This window comes from Misgurnus anguillicaudatus, chromosome 14 (assembly GCF_027580225.2).
Source record: "Misgurnus anguillicaudatus chromosome 14, ASM2758022v2, whole genome shotgun sequence".
NCBI lineage: Eukaryota > Metazoa > Chordata > Actinopteri > Cypriniformes > Cobitidae > Misgurnus > Misgurnus anguillicaudatus.
Genome location: NC_073350.2, coordinates 34207392 through 34231564, shown reverse-complemented (window position 1 = coordinate 34231564; position 24173 = coordinate 34207392). Strand labels below are relative to the sequence as shown.

The window sequence follows — 24173 nt, the reverse complement described above, 5'->3', positions numbered from 1 at the left end:
AAGAGAAAACCAAGGAAACAAACACCCTTTTAAAACATATGTATATTTTTTCAGCTGTATGATACATATTTTTAAATAATCCAAGTACAATCTAATGTTTCACTGACTGAACAATTTACAAACAGTTTGTGAAAACTGTCAATGTTCTGAGTCCAGAACTTTCAAGAGTCATGAGGTGAATGAACGATCATCAGCTGATCCCATCGTCCCTGAACCCAAGCGAGAAAGCCACAAAATAAATCAAATGAGTTTATATAAAACCTCTAATGCTCTACTGCAGGAACAGTTTTGGCCTTACGACAATAAGCTTTAAAGATGAACACACAGCTGTTCCCAGATCAGCACACAAGCTTGTGTATTATCTTACAGTCTTAAAAATAGACAATGGAAAATAAACAATACTGTGCAATCAATAAAGACTTCAGGCTGGACATTAAACTCTTGATAGAGAAACGTTGAGGTCTTGTGTGTGTCATCTGCTTCAACCGAACCTTTACAACAACAACAAAAATCATCATAAATATATTTCACCCAATAACACCCAGTGAAAATAATCATTGTTCTTTCATTTCAGTGACTCGCGTGATGTATTTCCTCTTCTACCTGGATTTTGGTTCAGCCGATGCATCCATACAGTGACTCTTATTAAATATTATCTATGTATTCAATAGTATGTACAGCAGGTGGCGCTCTCACGAGCTGACAGTAAAGCAACACACACGCACACACAACACTGAAATGAACATGTAGTGCAAGAAACACACAGATGCAAAAGTCACGCTCTTCACGAGAGATGGCCACCTGAGCACAGGAGGATGAAGGGCCGCAGGGCATTATGGGATGTCTGAGACTGAAATATAAAGCATGAGCTCCAACTAGTGTCTGTCGCAGCGGAGCGAAACATTAAGTGCAGTAAAAACAGAGTCAAATCAAAGTATTAAGACAGCAGATGTTCCTCAGGCTCCAGTGATGTGTGTTTGTGTGTTTCTGCGTTCAGGCCAGACCGACACCCAACGTCCGCCCGCCCATTCCAGTGACGCCCGTGACCCCCGTCTGTAGTCCAACAAGAGCGCAGAGGTGGCCGTGCAGGGCCGTCCATAGGTGTCATGTGACGTTGACCTCCAGCACGTGATCGTCAGTGCCGGGGAGCACTAACACCTGGCGGCCCTGCGTGCAGACGAACACCTGACCGGGGCCGAACGCCTCGCGCTTTGGCATCGGGAGACCCCTCGGCTGCTGCTCGCCGCTTCCCAGTGAGTGAATGCTACCCCGGCTCCGCAGACTCGCCGTGTCACTCTGATCCTCCAGCGCTTTATCCAGCAAAGAAAGGCTGTCGTTTTCCAGACAGGAGTCGGTGAAGAAGAGATACTTGTCACTTTTTAGCACAACTACAATATCATACGATACTACATGCACTACATGTGAGCTCACCGGTGTCTGCCGGGATGACGGGGCTGGTGTGGTGCGGCAGATATTTAAACACTCTGATTTTAGGGTAGGGCAGGTGTCCCGCGAACAGTGGCATTATCTCCATTTGAACCTTGTGCGTTGCCATGGCAGCAACCGGCATGGACACAACCCCTGAACTCTTGCCGCACACCGCCCAGTTACTGTTGTTATCAATTACTGCGCACACAAACAGACGATAAACACAAAGTACAGCTAATGTTCAGTAGTAATACGGTAACAGACTCTGTCATACCTTCATACATAAGTCTGGAGGTGCGCAAACCCTCCGCCTCACTGATCTCCTCGTCTGTTCTGTCCGTGTCGTCGGGCTCAGACAGACGTGTGAGTGACACCTCCAACCTGCAGAGGGTGCCGGTGCGGCAGTGCTGCTCTCCCGCGGACGGATGGATCTCTGCTCGTACACTGTACACAGTCTGATGCACAAAGAGACATTATCAGACACGGCAGTGTATTAGTTCATTTATTTGTCCGTGTCTGCGTGCGCTTACTGAAACTCTCTCCAGCATGAAGTCGTATCTGTAGGGTCTGATTGCTGCGTCCGATGCGTCTGCAGGCGCGAAACCGGCAGAAAACTGGCAGTTCAGTGCGGCCGGAGGAGCGCCGTCCCACTTTACTTCCCAAACACTGAACACACACTGCTTACTCAACACCAGCTGCACACAAACATGACATCACAACAGGGTTCCCACACCTTAGTTAACTTCAAATTCAAGGACCTTTCAAGGACTTTCCAGGTCCAGTACCCTCAAATTCAAGGACTAAATGTGGGGACACATTTAAAGTGAGAGCAAGGTTACATCGTGTAACATTTTAAGATACATTGTTACAGTTCCCTTTTGAGGGAACTCGCGCTGCGTCACTGTGGTGACACTTTGGGGACGCCTCCAGGGGTAAGTGCGTCTGAATGTGTATATCAAATTCAACCAATGGTGAGGCTTAATGACAAAGACAGTGAGAAGAGAGAGCCAGAAAGTATTTTTCTATCTGAAATATCGCCAAAGACGGCGTTACAGGGACGCAGGAAGTATTACAAGTGAGACGCAGCGTCTCGTTACCTTCTCAGAAAACAACCCGAGACGTTTTCATGTGTCAAACACAACTATGCAAAAAAGCATTTTGGTATGAATCAACAGAAGATAAAAGTATTTAAAGCGAACAGTTAAGCACGTGTTTTCCTTAAAAAGTCTAGAATTTTTTTATGATATTATCCTACACTACACAGGGAATGATATGGATTTTTTTTCCCAGAAAACTTCTTGCATAAAATAGATTCAAGCACTTTCAATGACCTGTATCTATGTATGTATATTATCAAAAACTTCTCACAAACTTTAAAGGATGTCAAGGACCCATGGGAACCGTAAACATACAACTGATAACGTATCCATAAAACTCTTATCATTTGATCAGACAGACTCACGTTCTGTGTCTGAGGAACGAGAAGCTGCAGTTTCACCGAAGGTGTGTGATGAATCTCAGTTAGCGTCTGATCTCTCAGGCGAAAGTTAGTGTCCGATACATTCTGAAGACAAACCTGGATGAACTTCCTGTAAGGGTGACATCACACAGGAAGTAGATCAGAGCCATCAAAACACGTCAATTTAATTTGTTGCACACGTGAAACCAGAGGCATTACCTCCGTCCTGAAGACAGCAGAGAGTGTTTCACTTTAAAGGGCACGTGGAACGTGAGAGAGAGCAGAGTGGAGTAAATGGACCACGGACAATCGACAGACACCTACAACGAACAAAAACATCTGCTTCAAATAAATGATATCTACAGAAATACACAATATCTTATTAATATAAACCAAACCTTCTGGTCTATGGTGGTCATGGCGAAGTTAAAGCGCGTTCTGCTTCGCGAGTGATGATTGATCTGTCCGTTAGTGAGCTGTCCGCTCTCCATCCGCGCAGGGCATGATGGGATATGACAGAGCACTTCCACCAGAAACTCCAGCGTGTGATAGGGCGGAGTCAGAGGGAGAGAGATGCTCGTCACTTTCTCAGACGACTGAATGGACAGCACGCTCTCACCCAGCAGCTCTGAGATGAACCGATGATGACGATAAAGAGACACAATCACAACACATCTGTAAGTCAACTGCAAGATTCATTCAGTTCTGCATACCGACTGTGACATCAGGATGAAGATGTTTTACCTCCAGAGCTGCTGAGGATTCGAGCGCTGCATGTAGTGGAGTTCAGCACAGGCATGCAGTCTGTATTACTCAGTTGAAGAGCGTCTCCCTTCTTTACCGTGTAGTGACCCGTCAGGATTGTAAATTTCACTTGCTGTGGTAAGCCGGCCAATAGGTTTTCTGGGAAACCAAGAAAGTTTCATAGAGTCATAGGCTGTCCCATCTGATGAGTATTATACTTTCTTGTTAACCAAAGGTGTTCAGAATGGGCTGACTGACCTGTGAGAGGTTGAATGGTGAGCTGTGGCTCTTGCGAGTAAACTTCATATTGCACCAAAGGATAAATGTGAGGCAGAACAAACTGGACACGGCCGACCGTAGCGCACAGCTGTCGTAGAGTATACGTCCCGGGCTTTTCACTCTGAAAAACAAAGCGACAAATAAGTCAATCATTCAAACACAAATGCTAATATCAGATCGAAATCAATATCTAGGTTCTTCTTCTCACTAGGTGCGGTGAAGATGATGCTGTTGTCGCCGGGTGACAGAGTGACATCATTAGCCTTCAGCATCCGAGCTCCGTCTTCCATAGCGATGGCGGACGGTGCCACATTGGGCGTTTCCAGGGACGTGGTGCTGTCGTTCCGCCGCATTAGCAGGTGCATGTTCCTACAGACCACGCCGGCAAGGTTGAGCGCGTTATCAGTTGGACTGTGTTCGTGGATCTCGCAGAGCTCCAGCGCTGGAGACGTCGACATCGGACTCGTGACAGGGAAAGTGACTGTACCGTCTGTGTTCTGTCCCGAGCGTTTCTGACCCGGCTGCTCCACGGCAAAGTGAACGCTGGCGGCAAGCTGCTCCAGCCGCACAGGGACGGGCATCAGGCCGCATAGACGCAGCTCCAGCTGCAGAGTGGCGCCGACGTGCACCAGCGCCGAGGCGGGCTGGAAACGCAGCTCTCGATGCTGAGCGAGAGAGCTCAGACTGAGAGCGACACGCTGATCTGTAAACATACGAGACCAGCAGAACCGGTTTGAGTCGCATACTTGTCACATTTGTAATAAATACTTTCAACAGTAGATCTTGGCATCAGTACAAGCAATTGATTCTCTGAGCTGCTCACCTTTGCCCTCTGGACTCTGGTTGGCAAAGTTCAGGATCTCCTGACAGAAGTGTTTCCTTTCGTCTTCGCTCAGGTTGGCATCACTGGCGAGAAGAGCACTCGTCTGTAGGTATCTACAGACACTGTTAAAGAGACCAACTCGCAGGACAGGGTTCTCACAGCTTAAATTAAAATTCAGGACCTTTCAAGGACTTTCCAGGTCCAATCCCCTCAAATTCAAGGACTAAATGTGGGGATACATTTCAAGTGATAGCAAGGTTACATCGTGTTACCTTTTAAGATACATTGTTACAGTTCCCTACACTTCCCAGGGATGCAGGAAGTATAGCAAGGGAGACGCAGCGTCTCGTTCCCTTCTCAGGAAACAAGAGTTACATACGTAACCCGAGACGTTTTTATGTGTCAAACACAACTATGCAAAAAAGCATTTTGTACTATGAATCAACATTCACATACAGAAGATTTAACATTTAAAGCAAACAGTTTAGCACGTGTGCTTAAAAAGTCTAGAATTTTTATGCTATTATCCTACACTACACAGGGAATGATATGGATTTATTTTCCAGAACACTTCTTGCATAAAATCGATTCAAGCACTTTCAATGACCTGTATCTATGTGGGTGATTCTCACGAAACCATTGAAACACCACGGCACTAATGATTTTAGCTTTAAAATGTGTAATATAGTAACATTAAAAAGCATCAGAATTAACACAATACTGTGTTCTACCTTGCACAATGTGTGATTTCAACATAAGAATTTATAATTGTAAATTTTATCTCATTTTCTGCTGAAATTCTCATTACCGCAATGTGTCCGGCTGTGTTTGAACATGCGTTATGTTGTAATTTATTCAAATTAACACAAAAATATTAAGAAAAAAAAAGGATGTTTTGCTAGACTACTTTAGATGACAGAAAAAATATTTACTGAATATTCATGTATAATAATAATGAAGAAAAATTAGGAAAATGATGTGTCCATGCCTGATGTTCTCATCCTCCGCAACACTTTTTGAGAACAGTTTATGCACACATACAGAATTTTAATAAAGTTTGATTTTGAGTGACCAAGCACATGGACCAGTTACTTCAAGATGGCTACCAGGTAAGATCATTTTTTTACAGTTAATTTGAAATATTGTCTTGTCAGAATGCTTACACGACATTTTGATTATCATTACCGCAACAGATGATTATTAAATGTTAATTTAATTAATAGAAGCATAATACATTGATATTAAATCAATGTGCAGAATCTCCAAATGATGTTCTTTCAGGTTTGTCATGTCATCTTGAAAATATGTCAGTGTTGATGTTTTCTGACTGTTGCGGTAATGAGATTTTTTAGCACTAATTTTTTAAATTATGTTACAAAATGTTAAATGATAAGTAAAAGTTTTTAAATTAATGTTCCCATTTACTCCAGACTTTGTTTTTCAATGTCTGGTGGGAAAAAAAGTAAATTTAAGCAATTTTTACATTTTCATGCTTGACATTTTTAAAACCAAGTTTTCGTGAGAATCACCCATGTATGTATATTTTCAAAATCTTCCCAGAGCCTTGAATTTCCCCCCCCAGATTCACAAACTTTCAAGGACCCAGAGGAACCAGTATATGTACTATTTATATAGTTGTGATGTTATGGTGAAGGATACTCCTCCATCTTCTGCAGCTGTTTCTGACACTCGGCGATCTGTTTACGTGTATGCGTGATGGGTAAACTCCAGTTCTCTGACACGTATGACTTCAGAGATTCCTGAAGAAACATCTCAGCGCTCTGAGGGTCACCTTTCCTCCTGGGATCACAGAGAAACAGACAAATGATGAATGTACACACCTACAAAAACCATCAGGCCATCACCAAACCAATCTGTACGCACATGTAAAACTCAGCCAGACTCTTTCCAACAAGACGAGCTGAGCGCAGGCGTCCGATAGCCCTGTACATCTCCATAGCGGCATGAGACAGCTCCTGATCCGAGAGACAGACAGACAGAGAGTGAGACAAAACACCAAATAAATCCAGAAGGAGTATAAAAGGGTAGGGCTGTCACAATGATTAAATAATCGTCTCATCGCAATTGTTTGACCTTATCGCGATGATTTCAGATCACCGCAATGATTGCACATCTCTCTAAAAAAACACAAGGGGGAGCTGCAGTGCATGTATAAACGAGACAGTATCAGATTACTTTTAAATATGTGTTATGTGTATTAATATTTACTGCCAGGTAAACCTTGCAAAGATTTTATTAAAATGTGTGAAAATATTTCATAAACAAAGAAAAAAATGTATGAGAATTAAATGTCAAAGCAATAAAACAGACAATTAATAGTCACAATTTATTAGACAATTAACCGTCAGCCAAATTTCATAACTGTGAATCAGAGGCGTCTTACCAGGTAGTGTTTTTCAAACGCCTCCACAGACGACAACGCCTCCTTCAGTTTCTTGTACGGACTCTGGGGGCTGTTGGCTGGATGGATTTATTGCAAACACACAAACAAGTTAAATCATTTCACGTGATACTCCATCATTTAGCAGAAGTGAGCGTGTCATACCCGTTTCTGGTCTTTCTGTTCCCAGACCGGCCAGCAGGTCGACAGTCCTGTTTAGATCCTCCGAGTTTGGGCCATTCTCCGACACCAGACCACACAGATCCCCCAAAGATTTCAGCTGCAAACGCATTCACAACATAAATCGTCTATCCTCCAAATACGATCTTATAAACGCAAGTCTGCGTGTCTGTACCTTCTCGGTGGCGTAGGTCCACAGGCCCACAGTGTAAGAGAAGTTTGCCTCCAGCTGGCTACGATCGCAACAGCCCTCAATCCTGTGAAGAACCTCCAGACAGCTGAGAAACACCCAGCAGTCCAGCGCGCCACAAACTACGGAGACCTGCGACGTCAGCGACAACACGGTCAGCATCAATCTAACCAAACAAACTGACACCATCATACAGATCCAAACCGGCTCGCACCTCCAGCAGTCGGAGTTCCTGTACACAGTTGTGGAGGAGCTCCAGCGCTCTGACCGTCACCTCCCACGGTCTCTGCAGAAAGATGAGCAGCGTGCACTGACGCGAGAACAGATAACTGCGCAGATCCAACAGACTGGCATCTCCTTTCTGGATCAGATCACGCTTCTCCATGTCAATGGGTCTCCGTAACAGCAGTCCGTTCCAGCTCCGGACCGGTTGACAGAACGAGCCCAGCCAGTTAGCACCATCTGACACAGACAGGACAGCTTCGGGTGAAGTGACCCAATGCATCTGGGCTGACTGGATTAACAACATTTAATGAAAATAAATCAGCACAAAAGATGAGGTTATACCTCCAGCACCGAAGTTGAGCACATACTGTGTGAAGAGAGCATCTAATTCATCATACTGGACCAGAGCATCTTCAAACTGCTGCAACATCTCAAAGACGAACGCCAACTCCTCCTGAGACACAAAGAGAGACAGTGAGCGAGCGAGCGAGCGAGACGGCTTCACCTGAACAACCTTTGAACTGTTGTGATCGACAGCCTGCTCAGCCAATGACGCACCTGCACCATAAAGTAATCGCAGAAGCTCCAGCCAGGTTCAGTGCGTTTCTCCCTCATTGTCCTCATCTCATCCTCGAACCGACCCAGATTTCTTGTGAAGGACATGAGGAGCAGCGTGCGGACTTTAGTGAGGAACGAACTCCACGACTCCTGAGAACGAGATGACTCCTTCAGAGGATCCGACAGAGCCACACACCTGACAGACAGACAGATACAGAAACAACGGTGACTGAGGTAAGAGAAACATTAATATCTAATAGTGCTCGACCAATATGGGATTTTTTATGACCGATACCGATACCGCACAAATTATGTTTACATTACATCGAATCAGAGACAAATGGGTAATTCTCACAAAATCCAGACTTAAAAGGTGTCCAGCATCCTATTTGTTTTAAAAGCCATTGAAGCCAATTACCTAGCTTAGCACAAAGACTGGAAGTAAATGGCTCCAGCTAGCATACTGCTCCCAATAAGTGGCTGTGTCTCATATGACCTTGTTATTTGTACATGCTGTGACTACACAAATCACAACATATGAATAGGAACATGTTGGCGTTATTTGTTCCCTTATTGGGAGAGTATGCTAGCTGGAGCCATTTACTTCCAGTCTTTGTGCTAAGCTAGGCTAGCGGTGGGTGCGTCAGACAGAGTTACGGCACGCACGGAGATGATAAAGGTATGTATGGACTTATCTAACTCTGGGGGATACGGTAAATAAGCTAAAGTCCCAAAAGTTGGCGTGTTCCTTTAAAAAGTGAATCATGATTGGCCATTTTACTTTTAATTTTACATTTGGAACAACACATTTAAGGAACAGAAAGTATCAGTTTTTTACTAAATCTGCAGATTAGGGAACTCGTCTCTTATTTCAGTTGACTGTATGCATTAAATATTTTAGCTCTGCTGTCTGTTAAAGAAACTATAAACAGTATGTGATCCAAATCTGTCTGTTGATTTCTATAGTCTCCATACATAGAGATAGACTTGTGTTGGGTTTATAAGATCATCAACAGCACTAAATGTGGAGCGGACCAACAGCTGCTCATCGCATCACAGCGCGCTGGGATTAGGAGGCTATTTCAGCGCTGCCGGGGTCAGGTTCTGCACGCAGCTCACCTGTCGCTCTGCTTGTTACAGAAGTCATTGCGGATCTTGTCCATGATGGAGGTGCGCGGCAGGATGTTGGTTTTGTTTTTCTTCTTGTTGTCCGTCTCTACCACCACAATCAGCCAATCCTGTGAGCCGTGGAGACGCAGGACGTTCTGCCAACGCTGCATGTCTTCTTTGACAGATGTTTTATACATCTCGGTGTCCTAACACATACATATAAACAGTGATTTTATATTAGCCCACACAAACAAAGAGTATCTAAAATACAATGTGTGGAATATTGTATCCCATAATGCAATGTGCTTGTTGTGTTGACTCACGCAGCAGTCGGTCCAGTATATGTGCAGAAAGGGGAAGGTGAGCAAAGCTTTATTTCCATCTTTAGGAAGCAGATCTTCTTTAAACTGGACAAAATTGGCCTCCAGGTAGATCATCTTTGGTGCTCGACCGTAAGACCTGACACAGGACACACATGCGGGTTTAATCCCAAGCACAGTAATGTAATATTCTGACTTAGATTCTCCATTTAACATCTGATCACACATCAGTGTCTTGATCTGTATTGACTGAACACAAGCAGACGACATCTGACCTCTCCAACTGCTGAAGGTTTTATGATTCACCAAACATACAAACAAACAAAAATGGATCCTGACTTTTAAAGACCTTTTATGATGGGCGTCCAGAACCTCACTGCATCCAATCAGATCACTGCAGAACAAACTTGAATTCAAACACATGAATACCCCAAAGCTTTCTAACACATTTATAATGATGCGTTTAAGCATCTGAATATTTGCATTTTTAAACGGGGATGAAATACTGTTTTTGATAAAGGTGATTGCGACATCTCACACAAAGCATTGACTTGCATGTAAACATGTATTCAATTAGAAAATATTGAAATATTTATTGCATATCGCAATTCAACCCCAAATCGCCCAGCCCTAAACACAATGCAGGATTATTTACGCTCACACAAAGTGATTATGAAACATAAAAAAATCTGAAATCTAGTTAAAGGAAAAAGCTTTCTATATATAAAAAAATTTCAGGTGATTTTTTTTTTTTTTGAGAAAAAAGTCTTAGACCTAACAAAAGAGTCATAACACGACAAACAAATGAATCATGGGAAATCATTGCAGCATTAAAGAGGATCACTGGATTTTTGATCTGCTCATATCGTATCTGCAGCTTAAACCCCCTGAAGGAAGATGCGATCTCCAGAAAGAAAAGAAACTACACTCTTTTGTGTCTCTAAAAGGAAAACAAATCACTTGTGCTGCACTTGATCCATCTGAACACCCGATATCCTCCATTCACACCATCAAATGTGCATTATACACAAAAGCTTCTCAAAATGACAAGCCATCTTATATATACTCTAAGTATATAAATGAACTAGATATCAACCAAAACATCTCTACATCACCAGGTTACACCCAAGTTTTCAGCCTGTGAGGCCTACATGTAAATGCCATCAACTGAACTAATAAACTGTAATGACAATACAAGTGGAACATCCAGTGCTTGACAAAACTCAATGGATTATAAAAACGACACGGATGACTACAGACACAGATGTAAGTTACCTTCTCCATTCCATAGGCTCTCTGGGCAGCTGTTGGGTCAATGAGCTGAAAAGAGCCGTGAACAGATTCTGATCACCCGCACCTGCGCAACACACAACGCCACACATTACCGCACATACTTTATGGAATTTTAAAGGTGCAGTGTGTACATTTTAGGAGGATCTATTGACAGAATGTAATATAATATGCATAACTAGATTTTTAGTGGTGCATAAAGTAAATACCTTACACAATGAACCTTTATGTTTTTATTGCCGTAGAATGAGCCGTTTCTATCTACTTACATGTAAGAGGGACCCCCTTACATGGAAGTCGCCATTTTGCACCACCATGTTACTACAGTCACCAATCACACCAAACGTGTTTTATAAAAAGGGTAGTTCTGGTTCTTCGTTCTGATTGGTTGAAACGCGTTCTAAGCCATGATAAAATACCCCACTGTTCAGTCCGCATTACAGTATCACTGCGCCAATGTTGCTACGTATTGATTTATGAAAATAAACATCACAGTCTTTAATCATTTTATTTTTCTACATTTGCACAATTATGGCGATATATCCAGATAAATGTCACTAAATATTGTTGAGTCAACTCGTCAATAAAGAGAAAACGTTCTTTGAGAAGTTTCCACCTCAAATTAATATTTCAGCTATTATCCACCACTAGATGGCGATCTTACCCAACTTAAACACTGATGCATTCACTCAACACTAAAAACACCGTGTAAGTTTTGATCGTGGCTCTGAATCTGATCTCTTACAAAAGTTCTTCACAAAAATGGAATTATCTCCACTTTAGCAGAAAATTTTAGAGGTGAGACGAGAACAAATGAAGGTAGGATGGAACGTTTTTGTTCTTTCATTTTATGTTTATTCAAAGAAGATCATTTTTCTGGAAGCCATTAAACTAAAACTGGGTGGCAACTTTAAAATAAATTAAAATAAAAACGCTGACCGGGAAAAGTTAAGCATGCTTCTAAGCATATTTGATCATTACCTCAACAGTTGCACAATATAAATGTTAATGTATAATGAATGTTGATTTATAAAAATAAACACCACAGTCTTTAATCATATTTTGATTATGTCTTTGCTGCGTATGTGTTGCTTGAGAACTGCGCTCTGTTTCAGCCACACTTGATTCTGAGGAACTGCTTTGTTTGGCGAAAGAGTAATATTTGTACTAATATATTTACAACTTATTTGTGTTTTATTATATGAAGTCCTGCTATGCATATGAAGTAACCGTTTTATAAAAGCAATAAGCCCCGCGAAGCAGTGGGGTTACAGTGCATTTAATAACAGCTTCGCGTCGTGCCTAACAACACCCTTTAGCTGTTATAAAATGCACTGGTAACCCACTGCTTCTTGGGGCTTATTGCTTTATTAAACGCTTGGAAACGCAAGGCTTTGGTTACTTCAAAAAAAGAGCAGTGTGGTGCGGCTTTTTGAATTGCTAGGCAACCACCAAACACCTTTAGTGTGATCGGCCCCTTAAATGGACAAATTGCTCTACAGAACGCGTTGTCTCAGACGATAACATGCTTGTCCCATAGCATCTACCGTAGCTTCTCTATGCATTTTGAAAGGGAGGGGTAACCTGTGGACTGAGCTGTTGGTTTGCTGTTCTTAATCTCACCACTAGATGCCGCTAAAATCTACACACTGCACCTTTAACTTGCTTATTTCGGGTGATACCACAGACAAATTGGCATAATGATTCACAAAACAGACTCAAAAATTCACAAAAAACTAATTACACTTTATACATTGCAGCTTGATGGTAACACCATGGCACCTTTAGGTTTGTTTAAGGAAAATAAGTTATTACTAGTATCAAATTATAATGGGATGATTGCTGATTTTAAGAAAGAGACACGCATTCTGGAGAGAGATAGAGCGAGAGAGAGAGAGGTTCTTTCATGTACTTATTGTATTGACTTATGACAGTGTGTGTCTTCATGACAAGAACGTCAAACAAACACTTTCAATTTGCTATGAACCGACTCTCTCAGATTGGACATCACTCGGTCTCGTGTACAGTGTGTTTGTCATGTCTGACCAATTAAACGTCGTACAGTTCAGCGTCACTACAACAACCTGTGTTTATTATAGAAATGTACCTTTTAATATTGTATTCAATTGTATGACCAGCCTGAAAAATATCAGTTTCAATTGGCTGTCATGTTTACACGACAGTTGGGATATGAGGAATATCTGAGATCGATTTTTATAAAGTGACACACACATACATACACTGCTAAATAAAGGTGTGTGTCCCTGCACAACTGCTGAGTGTGTAAACTGACACACACACATACACACACTTTAAATGTAAGTGTACAGCTAGCGAGCTAACGTCACGTCACTCACATGTCACTATGGGTTTGTTCTCCATCGTGTAGATGATAGGCTTCTCCTCATGGGTCTCCATGGGTTCCGATCACCAACATCAGTCCACCATCAACACTCTAATCGATCACACTGATCGTGTCTGTGAACACAGCTAATGTATCGATGAGGCCCCGCTCTCCATTTCCTGTCTGCTGATTCGACCTGACGACTTCCGTTGCGTCACACACACAGCGGAAGTCACACTTTAGTATCTGTGCATAAAAAAAATAGTATCTGTGTGCATTTAAAAAAAAAAAGTATCTGTGCTTTTATTGGTCGTGTTTTAGTGACTGTTCCGTGTGCATTTAAATTATGCTAAAGTATTCATTCTTACAACATATGTTTGTTGTTTTTATTTAAGTTTAATTGGTTATTATCGTAAATCCATTTATGCTTTTGTAAACGTCTCTTTACATTAGGAGGACTTTTATTCTACAAGCCTTTCAAGTTCCTGTCAAGGTAGAGACCTTTATTTTGAAATCTACACCACCACCAGCCATATTTTCGTGAGCGCGCGGCGCTTCACATTGCAGCACAAGCGCCATTATAGATCCCGACATGCGCGCGTGAGACAGCAGGCCGCAAGACGATTTATGAAATATATCAAAACGAAACCGAATAAAATCGCGTTTGAACACACAGATCGCTCGCGCAGGTTTAAATGTCTTTAAGTTGATCTTCAACACCATCATATCTGAGCCACAATGACGACAAGCACCAATGTGATCCAGGTGACGAACGTGTCGCCGAGCAGCACAGCGGAACAGATGAGAACACTGTTCGGATTCATCGGAAGCATCGACGAACTCAGACTTTTTCCACCTGAGTGAGTATAAGTTGCACAAAACATTAATTTTTACTTGAAAACATTGAGGCAATTTCTGCCGCGGTGACGAAATATTCAGAGATGTTCACAGACAGGGAAACAATACACGCGCGCTCCCGTGTGTTTATGAGGGGTTGGTTTGGCCTGTTTAACAGGTCACCAGTATCTAGGGTAGATCATTTATGTTCATATATTTATGTTCATGTATCATAATGTTTTTGTGTAAATACACGTTAGTTTGGCAGTTAATGTAAGCTTCGTTTAATTGTGTAAAGGCGGGTGACGTCACGAGTCTGAACCATTAGTAAATGCGGATTTACCCACAACTTGTTCTCTTAAACTTTTGTTAAATAAATTACTGTTTTGTTCGCGTTTTAATTTAACCTTAGCACTTCAGAAGCACGTGCATAAATGTATTTTAGCTAGTTTGTTTCTGCGTCATGAAATCTTTTTTACTTTTTGTATAAAATTTTATTGTATATATTTACGATTCAACAGGTTAGGTTGCATTTTATACAATTTAAATTTTTGTGCAAGTATTTAATAATTATAGCTAGAGAAACACTTTGCATTAAGTGACAGCACATTTTCTTTATGCATTTTTGTAAGTAAACTTTAGGGTTGTTATATATGCCGATTCTTTTAAATTGGGAAAAATCGTCCGATAAAAATAGTCAGCCGATAAATCTGTGTGTCTATAAATTCACTAATGTTTTTAATAGTGCTGCAGAGCGATTGATTGCGATTGGTCGGTTGCAGGATAAAAGTTTTTGTACATCACATAGTTTGTGTGTGTGCTGTGTATAATAATTATTTATGTATAAATACACATGCATGCATGTATAATTAAGAAAAAATATATTTATATTAAAATAAATTGTAAATCTTTACACGCATAAATATTTCTTAAATATATACTTGCATCTATATATATATATTTATATATTTATATTTAAATTTTATTATACGCAGTACACACACAAATATGATGTAATGTATGACACAAAAACTTTTATTCTGCAAACGATTGGTCGCGATTAATCGCTTTGCACCCCTAGGAGTTTAAATACTTGTATAAATGTGAAAACTTATGCTTCCTTAATACGCAAGTTTTTTTTATAATTCTTAGCTGAACTGGAATATCGAGTTATATCTGAGGATACAGAGTAATAAGAAAAGTTACGAGAACTTTTGTGTATCATGAATGGTATTTGTGTGAAGCACAATTTTGGGGTTCTCAAAAATGGCAATTTTCCTAAAAAAAACAACCACCACCAGACTCATCTCTACTTTTCTATTTGAAGATTTCATTGTAGACAATATTCATAGGATTTTTCTGTAGTAACTTCTGTTCTGTGCTTTTGTTGTTTTTCACCCATCGAAAAACATCTGGCTTCACATCATATCAGCGAGTGAAGGTAGGATGATCTGGTCCAATCTGCTCTGATCCACGAGTGTCAGAGACAAACACTGAGCTGAACCGTGGATCTATCATATTTCGTAGATGAAAATCAGCCGATTTGATAAAGCACAGCGTATGTCTGCAGGAGGTGTGTGATCATTGTGTGTACATCTTGCAAAAGCATCTATATTTTCTTTCAGTGATTCTCCCTTGCCTGTGACTTCACGTGTGTGTTTTGTAAAGTTCCACGAGCCAGAATCGGTCGGAGTTTCCCAGCATCTGACCAACACGGTCTTTGTGGACAGGGCTCTGATCGTCGTGCCTTTCGCAGAAGGTTTGTGCCGCTTTTGCTTATTTTTACCTTCAGTCTATTAAAAAATGTCGATTGATGGATTTCCTCAGTGTTTTAGGAGTTGGCATTAGCGCATCAGCCGCCTCATAGGTCTACATCCTACCTTCAGATGTATATGTGAAAACTAAACACATGCTGTATCAGTGAGTGAAAGCTGTGATGGGATTTAAAGCCTTTAATGGCAGGAGCTCACGTTTAACTCATTGCCTTTCCAGTTTAGTTTTATTTTTTGTTAAACTTTTCTCTCTGTCATTTGTGTGTGTGTGATTTTTATAGTGCACAAGGCAATTGCAGAGCCGGCTGATGTCTGAGGGTGACCCTCTGCTTCCCTGTAGAAAAATAAGCACGGCCAGTCCACGTGTTTTCCTGCTGTAAATCATAATCAAAGTTCTCGTGCACATTTGTTCGAGGTTTGAGGCGAAGACCGCCTGTCGCATTAACGCAAAACACACAACTATTAAGCCTCAAATTCACGTTGACGAGATTGTCACTGTTTGTATATTTCTGATCGAACAGCATGCTAATCAGACCTTAGTAAAGTGTACGGTAAGAATCAGATTTCAGGTCATTTTTGCATGAGAAGTGTACATGATGGCACATGAGTGAGTCTGACAGCTAAATTCAGGGGTCTATGTGATATCTGTGCAACTTCGCATCAATAATTTGAGTAAGAAAAGAGTCTGATGGTCTAGAATGTTCTTATGTTCCTCTCCACATAACTGAAAAAGGCCTGAGAAGATGGTTTTAATGGTCGTTTCTGTTTTTTGTTGTTGTGTTTTCCAGTTCTTTTCCCTGGTTCTGCAAGTCCTGTAAACCAGGCCCAGCAGAAACTGCAACCCAACAGTTTTGTCTTCTGCAGCTTGTCCTGTTTTCTCTCTCTCTCTCTCTCTCTCTCTCTCTCTCTCTCTCTCTCTCTCTCTCTCTCTCTCTCTCTCGTGTGTTTGTTAAAGATGACTGTGTTGTTTGGAAAAATAATAATAATATTAGGGATGCACCGATACAAAATTTCGATGCCGATATTTAATTGCTTGAAACGGTACGATAGATAGGGATAGTTTTGCACTTCTTGTTTTTTATGTATTATGTTGTTTAATCCTAGAAGTACCCGGTGTACAAACTGCAATTCAGTTACGTTATCACAATATCAAACGATTGGTCGCGATTAATTGCACGCAAGGTGGAGGTTTGTGTTTGCATAATCTATGTGTGTGTATATATCAATATACATAATAATTACACACAGGACACACGTAAATTATGCAAACACAAACTTTTATTTTGTGTGCAGTTGATCGCGATTAATCGTTTGAGAGCGCTAGTACTCACACAGTAAGTATGAGTTCTAATGCGTTATTTTACCAATTTTGATTTCCAGAAAAAGAATGTCCTGATCATCGGCTGCTTTAAAGCAATCAGATAAATTGCAGATACAGATTATAGGCCGATATATCGGTGCATCCCTATTGGATATTAATTTCAGAGGACCTCACCAAATGGATTTCATGCACTTCACATAACTTTCATTGTTCATTTAACGTTACAGTTATCTTTCTCTTCAGCATTTGACACACAGTCTAGTTGAGTTTAATGTGGGCTTTTGCTGGAAGAAAACCTTTCCTCTCGTTTTTTAATAATCATTGCTCGCGTCTCAATTCAGTGCACACGTTTCAACCCAAACTAGCCCCTGTTTTAGTTGAGCTTAGAAGGCAGATTTAGCTTTAACTAAACTATTAAAATGCCAGCAAAAGCCCTAAAGCAATTTGTTGTTTTGCATAGTTGTGGTAAGTCAAACCATCAGTGGATAAATGAACTGTCATTTAATGCTGACACCCAAATCATAAACTCTGTTTTGTCTATCTTGATGTCTCTGTGTGCTTTATAGCGAAGCAGCCGACCTTCCAAGTCGCTTGTTCATTATACAACTTATGAAACTTGAGAGCACATCCCACTGGAGAACCGGCTGTGCTTGCTTACATTTGGTTCATGACTTAAAAAATCAAGTTCAGGTGATAACATCTTGGCAGTGTGTCTAGTGTCATTTTTTTTCTTGTAGTCTTATGCACTTCATGCTCTTTGTTAAGGGAGCTCATGTGATGAAAAGCGAGTGCTAATATAGACTTGCAAACAGAAAGACGTTTCACTTTGTAGGTCTGTCTGTGTGTAGCGGTCCGACCAGTGCTTCATTGCGTAACTGTGTGCTTTCTATCCTGCAGGAGTGATTCCTGACGAATCAAAAGCTCTGTCGCTGCTCGCCCCGGCCAATGCTGTTGCAGGACTGCTGCCAGGTGGAGGGCTTCTCCCCACGCCCAACCCGGTCACATCTGTGAGTGATCAGTGATGCTTTTTGTTTTCTGATTGGCCTGTTTGGAGTGTGACAATATAATGTGTTGTGTTTTTTGTCGTTAGATTGGTGGAGTTTCTCTGGGTGGTCTTGGGGGACCTAATTTGGATCCAATGGCAGCTCTGGCTATGGCAGCACCCAATATAAACCCACAGGTCTGACACCTTTCTCGTACTATAGAGTTTGGTTTCTGCATATTAACTCAAGTGTTTCATTTTTGCTAAATGTTTGTTCCTCTTCAGTCTCTGTCAGCTGAGCAGTTAATGAAGCTCATGGCATCTATGGACCCCAAGTAAGTTCATCAATATCACTCTTTGTGTCTTTGTTCTTCTCATTCTACGTACACACCAAACACGAAGCATTGCGTTCCTCGTTCTAGATTTAAATTGGTGTTATGCAGATTTTTTGCTTGAGTCGCGAAGACGTGTTTGAGGTGAATAGCGCTTTTTTTGCGGCAATCGCACAGCCCAATTCGCTTCTATTTGCATCCCCTGAGCGAGTTGGCGTGTATTGGGCGCTCGCTCGCCGTGTAATGCGTAATTTGTTGATTTCATGTTTGGAGTGTACGCCCCATCAGAGTATGTGCTGTTATGTAAAGGTTATGGGTGTGATGTAATAATCTACTGTACTGCAGGCTTAACCCTCTCGCTGGACTAAATCTGACTTCTGGACTGAAAGCAGACGCCTCTAGTAAAGAGATCGAAGAAGCAATGAAGCGAGTGAGAGAGGCTCAGTCTCTGATCTCTGCTGCCATTGAGCCTGGAAGTGAGTTAGATTTTGAGACTTTCCACTTAGCTATTCGTGTAAATGAAGAGCATCACTAACTGTATGTTTCCTCAGGCAAGAAAGATGATAAAAGGAAGCGAACTAGATCCAGGTCGAGATCCAGGCGCAGGAGGTCCAGATCTCGCTCAAGACACAGGTGTGCTGAGACATTGAATTTCGCATGGTTTAAAAACCTGACGAGTATCAGTTCACTTAAAAAATGTGATGTAATTTAACTGCAGGCGATCTAAGAGTCATTCCAGGCGAAGATCTCGCTCTAGGAGCAGGAGGAGGTCAAAGAGCCCCAGGAGGAGGAGGTCTCATTCCAGGGAACGCAATCGGCGCTCCAGGTCCAGGTGATAGTCACAACTATATCTGATGTGTAATACGGCGTTATCAGTGATTGTCATGGAGTAGAAGTTCATGTTTTCATACAAATCTTATCTCTCTAATTTAGGGACCGTAGGAAGGACGACAAAAACAGGAAACGTTCAAAAACCCCACCGAAAAGCTACAGCAGTGCCAGACGATCTCGCAGTACCAGCCGTAAGAGTTTGTGTTCAACAGGCATTTTCGTTAAAGGCGCAATGTGTAAATATTAGTGGCATCTAGAGGTGAGGTTGCCAATTGCAACCAATGGTTAAGTCCACCGTTCACCCCTTTTTATATAGTGACGAAATGCACTCTGTAGATCAGTTTGTCCATTTGGGGACATGTTGGCACAAAATGGCGACTACCGTGTAAGGGGACCAACGGTTTATTATTGATAGAAATGGCTCATTCCAAGCTAATAAAACATAATGGTTCATTATGCTGAGGTCTTTATGCACCACTAAAAACCTAGTTGTGTATATCAGGGGTCTTCAACGTTTTTTGGGTCGGGGACCCCTTAGATGAGAGAGGCATGGAGCAGGGACCCCCTGATACTAAATGTGTAAAACTAATATTTAAGTAATCAGTAAGGTTTGAGAGGCTGCCTTTTCATATTAGGCACAACGCAAAGTGGAGTAAAGTACAACTATTGACCAATCAGAATCAAGGACTGGAACTGTTTTATAGAAACAAACCATATTGTCACACAGCCATACTATATTAAGACAGTACATTGGCACTATTATGCTGTTGTTGTACATGCATAATTTTTTTGTTAAAGTAGATTTAGTTTTTATATGAATATTATTATTATTATTATTATTATTATTATTATTATTATTATTATTATTATTATTATATGAATATAATAATAATATTATTACATTATTTTAAGGTATTTGAGATTTTCATTTTACTGTGAATTTACCTGAATCTGGGCTTTCAGTTTATAAAGATGACTGATCATGGTGAATGGCACAAAGACTCTCTATTCTGGTGGGGATAGAGGTTGTGCTTCTTATAATTCAGATGTTTGTTGCCTTTTTCGTGTATCGTCATTGTCACGAGTTTGAGTAACGCAGGTTTATTTTCTGCATAGCTTCATATCAGACTCAGGAGAACAACATGCATTGAGTCCGCGCGCATCTCTTTGGGGCAACTTTTTGAGAGGCGGATTTCAACCTGAATATGAATCTTGCACAAAGGCAAGCACCATCACTGTGCGCGTTTCATTCATTTTTAAATGCGAGCGATAGTTTTGTCAAAGTTTATAATGCAGACGCGGTGTGGTGTCATTTGCCTGTTTAGTTAGCGCTTTAAATCTGAACCGCGTGAAACAGACGTCCAAGTTCAGAAATATAACTTAAATAATACAATGTCGCACTGATTCTAAAATAACTTTCTGAAAGAAAGACACACATGCCTATAAGATTTACCTGTTTTATGATGCCTTTTCTGTCGCTACTGCTGCTTCCTGAGTGTACATTTATAATCTTCAGATATTTTATTTTGGTCCGCTTGCTAAACTGAATGCGCGCCTTCGCGGCCACGCACGCACGTGCACAACTTAAAGGGGACATGTAACTTTTTATTACATATATTTTACGTTTTTAGCAAAAAATAGCTTGTGGTCAAACATCATTTGGCGGACCCCCTGCAGTTCCGTCGCGGACCCCCTGGGGGCCGCGGACCCCCGGTTGAAGACCCATGGTGTATATTATAATGCATTTCAGTTAATAGATACTTCTAAAATGTACATATTGCACCTTTACAGTAAGAAACGTGCTATTTAAACACTTGAAAAATAATGTTTGTGGTATTGACCAATCAGATGTTTCTTTTCACAGTAAACGACACAGGAGAAGTCGTAGCATTACTCGTTCACCGAAAAAGTCCAGATCTCCCAAGAGGAAACTTTCCCGCTCGCCGTCCCCTCGCAAGTACTGAACAACATCTGCTGTCATATACAATCATGTGTCTTTCTTCCTACCTGCTGTAACACAAACCCTCTTTCTCAGACACAAGAAAGAGAAAAAGAAGGATAAAGAGCGCGAGAGGGACCGTGATAGAGACAGGAAAGATGATCGGGACAGAAATCGGGACAAACGAGAACGTTCCACCAGCAAGAAGAGCAAAGACAAAGATAAGGAGAGAGATCGGAAGTCGGACAGCGAGAAGGCCGATGTGAAGGTATGAGATTTGTTTCTCTTACTTCAGACGCATTTCAACACATTGTTTTAATTCTCAACGGATGTTTCACGGTGTAAATGTTTTTCTGTGCTGAAGGTGACCAGAGATTATGATGAGGAAGAGCAGGGTTACGACAGCGAGCGAGAGGAAGAGCGAGAGAGGAACTCTGACGGTGCCTCATCCCCGCATGTTAAAGAACCTCAGGCAGACAGCGCAGATGACGCGGGTCGCGGCGAGTCGGACGCCAACAGCGAAGACCAGCGTGATGAGGACATGGATATGAGCGACTGAAACACCCTTCCCCATTCTGTTTCAGTGTATTCTTCAATAATTTGGATAGAGAGAGAGCTGATTCTAGATCATCAGTGTGAATTTTTTTTAACCCTTCATATTCTCAGAATCTGCTGTATTTACTGGTACATGCCTGTCTTAAATATGTACTCCCATGTTTTAGAGCCGTTTTCTTTCTTTATGGCTAATGTGGAATGGTTATACTGTGTATATTTAGCATCAGCGGTCGATTTCTCCCTGAACAAAACCACCGTTTGTAGGTCAGTTTGGCGTTTCTATTTAAAGCAGTATCTCGAATTAAAAGTGCTTTGATAACATTGTCAGGCAGTTTTTTATGTCATTGCATTTGTTTTTTATATATAGCCTGTGTTGGATGGGAAACGTTTGTCTTTTTAAAGTATTGAAGCATTTGCTAAAATAAATGTGAACTGGTTTTCTTTGTCCGGGCATAACAGTTGAAAATATTAGACAGTTCAGGTTTCTCGCTGCATTGCGTTTCTGTGATAAACACACGCCCATCATTAAACTGTAGTTAAGAAATTGATTTATCTGTACTGTTTGCAATGTTAGAAATTGAAAATAAAACTCTTGGCTTCTTTTGGGCCCTTCAAAACAACACTGCCCGATCTGTTGAGAATTACAGCAATTTCAGTCCAAAGTGCAGGACTCTATGATTTTAAAACATTATTTTTTTTTTCAGTCTGGTCGCATATATGTGCTGTAATGCAATATAGCACCAGTAGAAATCAGTTAGTTAACCTGTCAATCTCAGACTTAATGACAAAGTTGTCCCTTTTATGGAAACTTAACAAACCACATCCCTATTTTCCCTTCCTCGTTTCCTTGCATCTTAACTCCAACCCCTTCCTGATGCAAGGAAAGGATGTGAGAACAGAGGATTTAAAGCATGAAGTGAAATAAAATTCTGTCTATATAAAGTTCATTCTCTATTATCAAATATACAAAAATAAGCACTGAAAATGAATTTAAAAGCATACTTGAGTTAGTTCATAGCCCTAGTACATTGAAGGGGCCATGTCACAAATAAATCTTTGGTGTCCCCAGAGCACACGTGTGAAGTTTTAGCTCAAAATACCGTATAGATAATTTATAACTTAAAATTGACACTTTGTAGGTGTGAGCGTAAATGTGGCGTTTTGGGTGTGTCCTCTAAAATGCAAATGAGTTGATAATGCAAACACTGATGATGGTTTGTTGCAATTGAAACTCGATTGTGCTGTCCGTGAATTATTTTCTCTCTCTGCACTACATGGCAGTGCTGTGGTTGGATAGTGCAGATTAAGCGGCGGTACCATTTTAATAAGCTCTCCTTATGACATCATAAGGAGAGACACAAATTTCAATGATCTAATTTTTCACTTGCTTGTAGAGAATGGTTTACCAAAACTAAGTTACTGGGTTGACCTTTATCACATTTTCTAGGTTGATAGAAGCACTGGGAACTCAATTATAGCACTTAAACATAAAGTCAGATTTTCATGCCATGGTCCCTTAAAATAAATAAAAGATTCTTTAAAGTGCTCAAAATGAATATATATCATCTACATTACAAACAATTAGCTGGCACTGGGGTGGCGTAAAGTGCATCAAGTTCATTTTAATTAGGTACCAAATGTATATAAGGGCACGAGATTTTGGCCGTAGCTGTATTGCTTCTAGCCGCAACCCACTTAGTCATTTACTTGGTAGATTCGGAGCGGCAATTTTTTCAAAAAAAAAATAAATAAATAAATAAACTGAGCGCCATTGCAGAAAATGATGGTGGCGACATTGAAAGTGACGATGCAACAATATTTGTTCCGATCGCTGCCACAAGTTCCCCATTAAAGTTTTAAAGAGGACATTTCACAAGACTTTTTTAAAATGTAAAATAAATCTTTGGTGTCCACAGAGTACATATGTGACGTTTTAGCTCAAAATACCATATAGATAATGGTCCTTTAAAATGCAAATGAGCTGATCTCGGCACTAAATAGCAGTGCTGTGTTGAATAGTGCAGATTAAGGGGCGGTTTTATTATAATAAGATCCCCTTCTGACATCACAAGGGGAGCCAAATTTCAATGACCTTTTTTCACGTTTGCAGAGAATGGTTTACCAAAACTAAGTTAATGGGTTGATCTTTTTCACATTGTCTAGGTTGATAGAAGCACTGGGGACCCAATTATAGCACTTAAACATGAAAAAAGTCAGATTTTCATCATATGTCACCTTTAAAGTTGGCCAGTT

At 40.9% G+C, this 24173-nt stretch overlaps 2 protein-coding genes across 5 annotated transcripts; one reads left to right on the top strand and one right to left on the bottom strand.

Annotated features, from left to right (window-relative positions):
* Positions 1–24: 24 nt before the first annotated feature.
* trappc10 (trafficking protein particle complex subunit 10) lies at positions 25–13579 on the bottom strand. 4 transcript variants are annotated; one of them, XM_073876386.1, is made up of 24 exons: positions 13365–13579; positions 10993–11074; positions 10067–10111; positions 9721–9856; positions 9407–9603; positions 8288–8483; positions 8072–8183; positions 7719–7984; positions 7490–7636; positions 7300–7414; positions 7138–7214; positions 6618–6709; positions 6393–6533; positions 4734–4846; positions 4120–4613; positions 3890–4031; positions 3632–3790; positions 3286–3515; positions 3107–3207; positions 2891–3017; positions 1959–2123; positions 1703–1883; positions 1437–1626; positions 25–1357 (listed from the first exon to the last, which is right to left on the bottom strand). In XM_073876386.1, the coding sequence occupies exons 1-24, from the start codon at positions 13423–13425 to the stop codon at positions 1105–1107; spliced, it is 3822 nt and encodes a 1273-aa protein (XP_073732487.1). In that variant the 5' UTR covers positions 13426–13579; the 3' UTR covers positions 25–1104. The 4 variants fall into 4 exon arrangements, with proteins under 4 accessions (XP_073732487.1, XP_073732489.1, XP_073732490.1 ...); XM_073876388.1 differs by having other exon boundaries at positions 7719–7966; XM_073876389.1 differs by lacking the exon at positions 10067–10111.
* Positions 13580–13898: 319 nt separating this feature from the next.
* srsf11 (serine and arginine rich splicing factor 11) lies at positions 13899–22540 on the top strand. The gene is made up of 12 exons (XM_073876391.1): positions 13899–14211; positions 15814–15947; positions 18179–18288; positions 18372–18461; positions 18549–18598; positions 18941–19071; positions 19147–19228; positions 19314–19427; positions 19529–19621; positions 21294–21383; positions 21462–21633; positions 21730–22540. The coding sequence occupies exons 1-12, from the start codon at positions 14090–14092 to the stop codon at positions 21922–21924; spliced, it is 1383 nt and encodes a 460-aa protein (XP_073732492.1). The 5' UTR covers positions 13899–14089; the 3' UTR covers positions 21925–22540.
* The last annotated feature ends 1633 nt before the right edge of the window (positions 22541–24173 follow it).

Bases quoted from the DNA above. Each gene is read 5' to 3' on its own strand.
- srsf11 (XM_073876391.1), top strand. From the start codon at position 14,090: ATGACGACAAGCACCAATGTGATCCAGGTGACGAACGTGTCGCCGAGC. The intron at 14,212-15,813 runs GTGAGTATAAGT...ATTTTCTTTCAG, and splicing joins CTCAGACTTTTTCCACCTGA to TGATTCTCCCTTGCCTGTGA. The intron at 18,289-18,371 runs GTGAGTGATCAG...TTTTGTCGTTAG, and splicing joins CGCCCAACCCGGTCACATCT to ATTGGTGGAGTTTCTCTGGG.
- trappc10 (XM_073876386.1), bottom strand. From the start codon at position 13,425: ATGGAGACCCATGAGGAGAAGCCTATCATCTACACGATGGAGAACAAA. The intron at 6,534-6,617 runs GTGCGTACAGAT...CTGTGATCCCAG, and splicing joins AGTCTGGCTGAGTTTTACAT to GAGGAAAGGTGACCCTCAGA. The intron at 4,614-4,733 runs GTGAGCAGCTCA...GTATGTTTACAG, and splicing joins CCAGAGTCCAGAGGGCAAAG to ATCAGCGTGTCGCTCTCAGT.